Raw genomic sequence first — 10,802 nt, 5'->3', positions numbered from 1 at the left:
AATTGTTTATGCACTTTTTATTCACTGTTAAACATGATGCTTGTGTTTAAAGAAAATGTGAAGCCTTTTTAAAAGTCTGGATCTCCTGGACAGACCTTTCGTGGACAGCATTCGGGATATCTTCCTTCTTTTTCGATAATCTTGCAAGGGGAATCAGCCGGCAATCGGAATACTCCACAGCTAGAAAAATAAAATTAAGCAGTACATCAGTAAAGAAAAAAGGAATTGCCATTGTATTTAAACTCTATTAGAGACAAAAGAGTGTAACAATAGTGCTGCTCATGTGTTATCTTCGTCATCCGACCGGAGTCAAAATTACATGACCTTAAAAGATGGATCCCTGAGGAACGGAGTTTGGTGATTGGGGGTTGTATGTGATCATCGATATTATGCAGAGTGAATTTTAAGTCATTACGCTTCAAGTATAATTTAAAATTTTTTTACGGCCTATTAAAACATATTTCAAAGAATTTACTCGATTTTTATAACTTATGACGAGTGTGCAAGACTCCATAGTATCTCTTTTTTTCGTCAAATTTTGTCTCTAAAGAAAATTTAATTATAAAAGTTGTTTGAAAAATTTTACGCAATTGTTTGCATATAAAAAATATCCGTGATTACAGTAAACTATTTTAGGAAAATTTATGCTTATGTAATAAATACTTTAAGAAAGTTTAGAACCCTAAACTAAACTTTATTTTAGTTACACAAAAGCAAAAAGAAGTTATCCATCGATAATCTTTTAATAAAATAAAAACCATCTTGACTCCTTAAGAGAATTTTAAACAGTTTGAATACTTACTCAGTAGCGTAGATTAGGCCTCCAGCCTGGCATGTTTGTATTAAACATCCCTTCTCACTGGGGAATTTTTCTCCTACTTTATATGTTTTCCCCCCTACTGTACATGTATCTGAAAAAAAGAAAAATAAGTTCATAATAATACGGAATAGTGAGAAAAGCATTTGCAACCAAGATTGCGCTCAACAAGTATTAAGAATTTTTTTTAGTAAATAAAGAACAATAGAGTTTTAAATAATCCACTATACTGAGATGTGCATCTGTAAATAATATCGATGATTAACCTATCCTTATGTAAAATTTACTGTAAATCCAGATAATATTTTACTCAAAAATAAAAACTGGTGGAATCAATTTATCTAAAATCAATTGATAAGTCATTTTTTTATATTTTACTATGATCCTGATAATGCACTTCTGAAACCTGATGTAAGATATTTTTTTCAATTTAATGCTTATTTTTTAACCTGAAAATGAAAGCTTAGGAGTACAAGTATTATTTATTACTCAGAGTATTTTACAAAATAAGGTGTCAAAAATGAAATTCAAATTTTGTTAAAGATGAGCTAGTACAACTTCAGAGCCTTTATTTATATACATACACTGAAGAGCCAAAAAAACTGGTACAGGCATGAGTATACAAATAAAAGGGTATGGAGCCAATCAAAGTGCAGCGCTGCGATCGGCAACGCGTATATAGGACAACGAGTGTCTAGCACAGCTCTTAGATCGGTTACTGCTGCTTCGAGACGGTGGGCCAAGTCCGAAAGTATCTATGCTGGAAGTCCGGTGTTTCCCTTCTGCATGCCTAAGCTTAATGAACTTAGAATAGCTGGAGAAATTTTGAGATCCTAGCCGAGGAGTTTGCCCACGAGCTCATCTACCATTCCGGTGGGCGTTTCCAGAGGGCGAACAGTGAATTCTTTTGTGTACTTATAAAACTTTAAATTTTATTTCGTTAACATTTTAGAGGAATCATTTACCGTAAATTCTGAACTGTTTATGTTGTGTTTTTTTGTGTGTAGGAGAACAATGAGTATTTAAGTGTGATTTATAGACATCATAAACCAAGTCTTTATTGCTTTTAGTAATGATAAATGCAGTTTTTATTTCTTAAATGTCTTTTTTGAACTGTATGAATTGAAGGTTATGCTCAAGTGTTTTAAGGTTGCATGTTGTTTTAATTAATGAATAAAGGGAAGTGTTTATTCCCATGTTAGCATTTGGAAATGTGTGGAATTATGTTTTTTGAAGATTTAGAATTGCAATAAAAATGAGTTTTAAATGTTAAGAGTTTCCTGTAATTCATTAGGTATTTGTCTACTGTATAACCTGGGTAACCGTTACTAAAGTTAAATTTAGAGATCACAGCTAGAGGGGTAACGGTACACAAAGAGCTTGAATTAATTCTAAACTGATAACGAAACTATTGCTTTAAAATNTATATATATATACTCTTTTTCTGGACATTTTCATTGTATGATGCCAAAAAATAATTTTTTGACTAAGATAAAGCAGTTGCATGAACTCATGAGAAAAATATTTTTAGACAATGTGAAGCAATCAAGAAATTTATTTTAGAAATTTACATGCTTAGAATTTTTTTTAAGAAATTTCTAATGATTTAATCACTGATTTGATACTAATGATTTCATTATATTGATTTTATTATAATCATTCTGTTTACTTAATGCTGATGATTTACTTATAATAATTTTATAACATTGTATGCAACTTAAGCGTCATACAAATTAAACACTTTTAAAAAAATTAAAAGAATATTGATATTGACGTTATATGTAACAACAAAATGATAATAATTTTGTTTTCGGAAAAACAACTTTAAAATTATTATTTATCAATAAAAAATGAAACAATGTAATTTTTCTTGCGCAGTTCTGCACAAATTTTTTGTGGAGAACTTCTCCAGACTAAAAGTCTGGGATTGTCGGCTGTTATGGTAAAAAGCAAGAGCATATTTCTAATGAGGGTGTAATGGTGAAATGAAGGTGTTGATTGGTTAACTCACGTTGACCTGTTCAAAGATCAAGACAAAACAATTCATCCCACACCCCTGGTCGAAGTAATTTTCCCTCGTAACCATGGTACCCGCCACGATGCAAGATTGAAGTCTGGAGGAGTTCTCCTGAAAGCCATACTATGCTACTACTATATATGCTAATCTTATGCAAAAACAACTTTTTTCCTCGTTTACAGTGTTTCAAACCTCCTTAACTCTTTGGCATAGTGTCCAATCATTAGGACACATCTTTACATTGCTCTATATTCCTTAACAGCACATCCACACTGAAGAACATAATTAAAAATTATTCTTGCTATTTGGCAGTACAAAGGTGAAGGCATCTCTTATTCGTTTTCAAAATATAATTGCATGCAATTCATTGAGTTTCATAATTTTTCCATAGTAAACTTTTCATGCAGTAAATTTTAACAGAAAATTCAGCTTCAAGATTCAGACGCAGAATAATCGAAACACTTCCTTACCTTCAGCTTGAACTGCGAAAAGCACACAGCTAATCAAGAAGATGACTGCAATATTCCGACGCATGATACTTTCGTGATTATCCTAAATGAAGTATGCAGCATTAAAGTTCGAATAAAAGAAGACAACAAATATTATTATATTATCTTACTATACTATCTTGTTTATAATAATAGCAAAAAGCATATCCTATTAAAAAATAAAATTAAACATAATACCGATTCTGTAATTTTCAAAAGGCAACACACAATTTTATTCATCGAAGTGTTTCTGACTGTAAAATTCCGTTACAACGATATATTTAGCACGAAAAATGGCAGCGCCAGATCAAGATTCGGGTATTAGCATAATTTTATATTCTTACTATAACGATCATGGTTTGATGTAAAAGTGGGTGTGATTGAAAATATCGAAATTTGTTCTCTGCAACCGCAAGCATGGAAAATCTTTTGACTTTAAGAGAAATAATAAGCACGTGATTCGTATGCATTTTGTATGCTAATAAATACAGGTTCTTCCGGAACTTCTGCTCATAATCTTTTATTATAAATTTTTAGTCTTTGTTAGATATGAAGATATAAGGAGATAAACATAATAGGCCGCAAACTAAAGCTTAAATGAGAAAAAAAATCTCTTTGATATGTTATTTTGAAAAAAAAAATTAAGTTTTTAAAAAAAATTGAAATATTGTTTTAAAAAAATGCGAATATAGCGATATTTTTACTTCTAGATCAGAATTAAGTTACATAGATATGATAAACTCTGGAAATAATTTTCACTTTGAACTAGTTTTTATAAGACCAAAAAAAGCAGGATTAGAGATTAAACTGAAAACCATTTTCGTATTCGGAAAACTATAGCTTTTCTTCATTATAAAAGTACACGTTATTTGAAAAATCAGCTTAGAAAACATACATGATAGAATAATAATAAAAGAATAATAAGAAAGAATGATAAGAAAAAATAATAGAATAGAATGTAGATAGATAAGTCATAATTTAAGTATCGTACATTCAAGGCGAAGCTATAATTTTAAATTGGTATCTTCTCGTGAAGAATTATCATGGCTTCAGAACAGTCAAATTACTTCAATATTTGAAAAGTTATATATTTTTTAACATAAAACCATTGCCTATTTGGCGAGATTTTATGGGACGATGCGTTAGTTCTTGGGACGACAAAGCACAATTAGTTTGTTCAGTTAAATGGCTCAGGAGATAGAGCGTTCGCCTTCCAAGGGAGCGAACCGGGTTCGAATTCCGTATCCGGCTTGACCGACCATAGTGCTGACGTGACATATCCTCAGTGGTAGACGGATCATGGGTTAGAGTCCTCTTGCCGTCAGGCTAACCATGGGGAGGTCTCGTGGTTTTCATCTCCATGTAACGCAAATGCGGGTTAACTCCATCAAAAAGTCCTCCACGAAGGCGAATTTCTCCCAATACTCGATTCAGGAGTTGCCTTGTCTTCTGGACGGGGTGCAAAATTACAAGGCTACGGAGTTGTACATTAATAGTCGTAAACCGATAAAATTGGGTCAGCTGTTCAAAGACGGTAATAAAATACAAATCATGCATAACAATAAAAAACTCAAACCAATCCCGAAAGTAGCATATTCTCCAAAAAAAGTTATTTATCAAACCTGCTTAAGAAGAAAAATATTAATAAGATGATACTTACTTGCTTGTTGTTTGAAGAAAATCTGCATCGGTGAAATATTTGACTGCTTTTATATTTTTTGGTGTTTTACCTATTCTGCGAATTTTCCTTTATTAGTCTTAAGAAGAATAAATTTAACGATTCGAATAAACCATTTTATCTTTAAAAAAAATAATGGTTATTCGATATATGGGAGAACAGACTATGCAAGAACAAATATTAAACGACTCTGAAAAACATAAATTTTTATCTTTAAAATATAGGAATAGATAAAATTGCCTAAACTTGATGGCAAAATTAAATATTTTTTTTAAGTGTAGTACATGCACCTGCTTATATCAAAATTTATGACAATTTTATACCTTTTACCTTAAACTTAAGCAATATAAGAAATGATTTATAAGATAGGGAAAGATCATAAAATTTCTGAAATTTTCAAATCCTTTATATCTTTTGAAGAAATAAAATGCTTCAAATATTTAATTATTTTGAATAACAAATATTAGTTAATAATGCTGCAAAAAGTGATCAAAAATGTCTATACTTCTTAATTAGTAGTAAAAAGCTTGACAACTCTTTTTTGAAGCATGTAAAATTCATAACATTGTCACCAATTAGAATAGCTTAACGAGGATAGGTATTTTCTAATTAAACTATGTTATTCCTATGCGCCTCAGGCTTCCGATTTTTGATGCAAAAAAAGTTAAGACGCACGCTTCTGAAACCAACCGAAATTTTACATTTTATTGAAAAATTAAGTAAACAAACAAATTAAAATTAAAAAAATAACATACCTATAAATAATTTTTAAGCAATGACAAAAATTTCTTTCATCCAAATGATGCATTTTTTAAATTTCTTAGTTTGTTGTTAACTTAATTTAAATCAATGGTGATTCAGAAAATTTCATTTTAGCTGTTTGATTTATTAGAGCAGACTATTCAGATTTTTAAAGGCATATAAACTTCGTCTCCAGAGCTGACAATATTATTGCAATTCTGCAACCAGTATTTTCAGAAAGATAATTGTTAGAAAGTTGTATTTGTCTGCTTTTCGAAGAATATATATGAAGATTATAAGAGAATTCTTCGTTATCTTCAAAATCGGTTTTCATCTTTTAAATCAAACTTTGATTTTTAAAATTTAAAAAAACATTTAGCAACTTTGTTTTCAAAATATTGAATATTAAAGTTTAGGCCTGGTTAATACAAATTAAGGTAAATGACTAAAATGAGGGCTATTTCCAAGGCCTCTGAGCTAAATAGTTTAAATGTATAGATTTATTGTGCTGAATAAATTCTTACTTAGTAGAATTTTTCGTTCGTAGTAAATTGGTTGTATAATATTTTTTTAGAACGAATGAAGGAGTTTGCGTATATAAAATACAACCCCATCATAATATCTTTTAATAATTCTTTTAATAACTTTACAACAAAGCTTTTCGAAAGATTTCTTCTAAAACGATACAGATGTTTGCAGAAGAGTATAAATTTTCACACTAAGTCTTATTTAGTTTTCTAAATAGATTGATTCTAAGAGAATTGGTGCAAATTACTATAGTTTTATCTGGAATATAAAAAATATGTCATAAATTTCTTTGAAAAAGCATTTTTCCCCCGGGAAAGCTTTTCTTTCACTTTTTTTCATCCACTTTTTGTTACGTTTTGTTAGTACTGACGGAGGTACAGAATAGAAATTTTTACTAGAAATATTACGCTATATCGTGAGTATATTACACAATATCGTTGATTATGTTTTAACATAAAATTGCAAACTGATTAAAAATGTGTCAAAGAGCCTAACTCGATAAAGCTTGAAATTAAGCGATTTTGTTTTGGCGGTTTATATACTTATCAGATTAAATATTTAACCGCAAAATTTTGGGCAACTAAGAGTTTTGAAAAAATAAGAATACAATCTCCATGGCAGAAATACTTTATCCTTCACTAATGTCACTTTTAGTTTTTGGCATTTTTGTAAAATTTTTAATGAGATACTTAAAGAATTATTTTCCAACTTAAAAGGTGTTTTTATACAACGTACAATTCGCACAATTTCTCATAACTATTAATGAAGTTGAAAGATTTTAAAGGTTTAAATGACCAGCATTAAATTATGAACGAAAAAGAGTGTTTTTGAACACATATGGTCAAACACTCAGGGCAATATGCAATAAGCAGTAAGCTTGTGACATGTATTTAATAATTAGGTTATCATTCCATCATTTGAAATAACTGTACAAAATCTCACATTTCAGAATATATATTCATGGAAATATCGAAATTTTTTAAAACAAACTATTTTTTCTTCCCAATTTCTTACTATAACTGTAGAAATATTCAATAAGATTAGACATTATTTTTGAAAAAATTTTAATCAGTAAGAAATATCATTTTAATATTTGAAACAGATTTTAAAAATTTAGCCTAATGAGCATTTAAAGCCGTATTCCTCTCGCCTGCGCATGAGTAGAAAAAATGTAGAAATAAATTTCTTTCTTCATGATTTTATTCTGAAGTGTATTAAAAATCCAATAAGAATATCTGGAAAATTTAAAAAAAGAAACTTAGCAAATTTCGGAGTAGCTTTTGTAATAAATAATTTCCGAATGGTAAGGGGTCTTCCACAATTTTTTTTTTTTGCACTATTAAGCTGGACTTAGTAAAAATGACAGCAGCGTTATAAAAGACTATTCCCTATTAAAGTTTACTTCATTTTAGTTTTCTTTCCTCATACCATCATATTTTGTTGCCTGGACAATCAATATAGGGTCATCTTTTGATCAGTCAATGTATCTAATGTAGGTCATTTATTGTTTAATTTTGTTTATAATACAAGATGAAATTTGGAAAAAGACCCTTACTATTCAGAACTTTCATTCAAAATTTAGAAAAGCCATTCAGAAAATTGCGAGAAACTTTTTAAATTTTCAAAATATTCGAAACAAATTTTTTTCAGAAGTATCTAAATACGATTCAAAACAAAATGATGAAAACAATTTGAAATGTTTTCAGCACATGCTTGATACAAAAGGATTACTTTAAATTCTTATACATTACGTAATTTTATAATGATATTTTCGTTATCAATTAAAAATGACTCCAAAAATTTTGTTTAATTCATTGAATATTTTGAATGTCGGGATCCAGGAATATTTAAGCTAGGCTTACGAATTTTTACGCAGTTATTACATATGATAATCAAAGTAATTGATAGAATTTACCAGTTAATTGCTAAATATATTGGCTTAGGATGCTAAAAAAAACTCTTTTTCCATTCGTAATTTATTACTGATCCCTCAAAACTCTGAAATCTTTCAACTTTATTGACACATATGAGAAATCGCATGACCTAAACACTTTTAAAGTTATAAAATAATTCTTTAAGTATTTCTTGAGAAATTTAAAAAAAAAAAACAATTACCGGACATTTTGCACATTTTTTTTCTTTTTTTGAACTTTTAAATCATTTTAAGTTTGATAAATATTGACGAGTGAGAATCCATTTGTTAGATACGTGTCATGAAATTCTTACAATAATTAAAAAAAAGTTTCTTCTGTCCGAAACGTGCTAAATTCATAGTATATGTTTTGCTAACATAAGTAGGGACACTTTTTGAATATTTTTTTTTACAATTTTTATCAATCTGAAAATCATTTGAAATTTGTCTTACGTTAGGATCATTTCCTAAAAAGTTGTCCTTTCATGTCCCAGGAATCCTAAAGGCACATTTTTTAAATTTCAAAAACAGAAAAATTTAACCGTTAAATTCCAGTATATATAGTTCAACTGTTCGTAAATAAAATTTATTAATTATACTTAAAAAAAATTATGTGCATCTTATTATCTTCTATTATTATCAATTTTAAAAGCTCTTAGAAAAATTGGAATACTTATAAATCTGTTTCTGGTAGTAGCTGTTGTTTTCTACATAATAATAAATATGTTTTTTAATAGTTGGTGGCGGCAAACGACTTATACTGGTCACTTCTAGTAGTTGATATAACAGCAAAGAAAAGAAGTAATTTTGATTTCAGCTGTAGAGCATTCTGCTGTGAACAGAGCATGGTTTTTAATCACTAGAATAATGTATTTAATTGCATGTCTTTCACTCATTTAGTATAACATTAACAAAAGGGAAAGGAAATTTATTTTTTCATCTGTAATAATTATAAGAATGTGTTTAAATAAATATTTAATATTTTAAAGTGTAACTGAGATTTCTATTATTTTCCATTTCTTCATTTTTAATAACAAAAAAACAATTATATTCCTAGCGATGAGATTTATCGGTGATATGTATAGTGACAACGTGAACCAAACCAATTTATATGCTAGATAAATGTTTAGGTATCATTGGGATCTTCCCTCGTAGGTTCTAGTCCTGTCGACTGCGATAAATTATTTTGAGCCGTGTTGAATTAGGGGATAAAGTGTTTGCTTTCCAGTGAGTTGAGTCGGGTTCAATTCTCAGCGATGCCTGTTCGTTTCAAAAGCCGTACCCGACGTAAAATATCCCCAGTGGAATACGGACCAGGGGTTAGAGTCCCCTTGTCATCAAGCTAGCCATGGGTGGTTTTCGTGGTCTTTTACTCCATGTAACACAAATGCGGGGAAGTTCCCTAAGTCTTCCACAAGGACAAAATTCTCGCAATACTTGATCCAGAAGTATCCTTGTCTTCTGGAATGGGTTAATAATTACAAGATTGCAGAGTTGAACATTGGCAGTCGTAAGCCCAATATTGGATGTGTGGCTCAGCGACAGATATATCTGACTCAACGATATATATATATATATATATATATATATATATATATATATATATAGATAGATAGATATATATATATATATATATATATATATATATATATATATATATATATATATATATATATATATATATATATATATATATAGTAGTANTATATATATATAAAATCTAAAATATGGACGAAAATGGGGAAATAACATTGCTCAGAAGTGTCTAAGCTAAATCTATTTATTTGGAGGGCAATCATTTGTACAAATTCACCCATTATCAACGGGAGTTGTTAGACTTGTTACAACCGAAATCACCACCTCACATAAATAAAAGTATTTATTGTATCTAAAATTTTATCGATTATATGAGTGAATCTATTGAAATTGACATTCTGATTAGAACTAATTATGGATCAAATTATGAAATCAAACACAAAACAGACACAAAAGCATATCAAATCAATTTCTGAACAAAAATCGAAAATTAAAAAGTCAAGGCGAAAAGTTTCCATTTCCACTTATCATTATATAAACTTGCAAAAACTTATCATTATATAAACTGACTAAAATGCAAACTGGTGCGTTTAAAAAACTGATGCAAAACTGCATTTTTATTAAATTCAATACTGGTTGCAATCATATTCAAGGCATTATTATAAGTCTAGATTTAAAAAAAGTCTAAAATTATAGTATAATTACATTAGTATAAGTCTAAAATTTGAAAACCAGATTTCCCCATAATACACATGCTTGGTTTAAATACTGCATGTTTTCTGATAATTTCAAACGACATTTGATAACTAAGGGTGATGAAATCATATAGATCTCCCAAATAAGCATATAGCGCAAAAATAAAAAATAAATCGATGAAAATAAATGAAAAGCATGCCTAAGGTGCTTCAATGTCATGAGATTCTTTTTCACCTGAAATCATCTTAAAAACCAATTAGAAATTACTATAACTAATGTCATAGTTTTTTTACGCAATAAGTACACAATACGGCTCCTTAGACTATCTGAGACAGCTAATATTAAACGGTTTCAATAGTTTTTGTATGTGATAACATCAATCTACTGTT

The 10,802-nt window shown here is 29.2% G+C and overlaps 1 protein-coding gene across 1 annotated transcript; it reads right to left on the bottom strand.

Moving 5' to 3' along the window:
- LOC107450678 (U-scoloptoxin(16)-Er13a-like) lies at positions 1-5,090 on the bottom strand. The gene is made up of 4 exons (XM_016066531.4): positions 4,983-5,090; positions 3,305-3,386; positions 803-911; positions 1-180 (listed from the first exon to the last, which is right to left on the bottom strand). Exons 2-4 carry the CDS (start codon positions 3,366-3,368, stop codon positions 69-71), a joined length of 285 nt encoding a protein of 94 aa, XP_015922017.1. The 5' UTR covers positions 3,369-3,386; positions 4,983-5,090; the 3' UTR covers positions 1-68.
- Between the last annotated feature and the right edge of the window lie 5,712 nt (positions 5,091-10,802).

The sequence above is a fragment of the Parasteatoda tepidariorum genome, chromosome 8 (assembly GCF_043381705.1).
Source record: "Parasteatoda tepidariorum isolate YZ-2023 chromosome 8, CAS_Ptep_4.0, whole genome shotgun sequence".
NCBI lineage: Eukaryota > Metazoa > Arthropoda > Arachnida > Araneae > Theridiidae > Parasteatoda > Parasteatoda tepidariorum.
The sequence above is the reverse complement of the archived record's forward strand: the minus strand, read 5'-3'. Positions and strand labels throughout refer to the sequence as shown.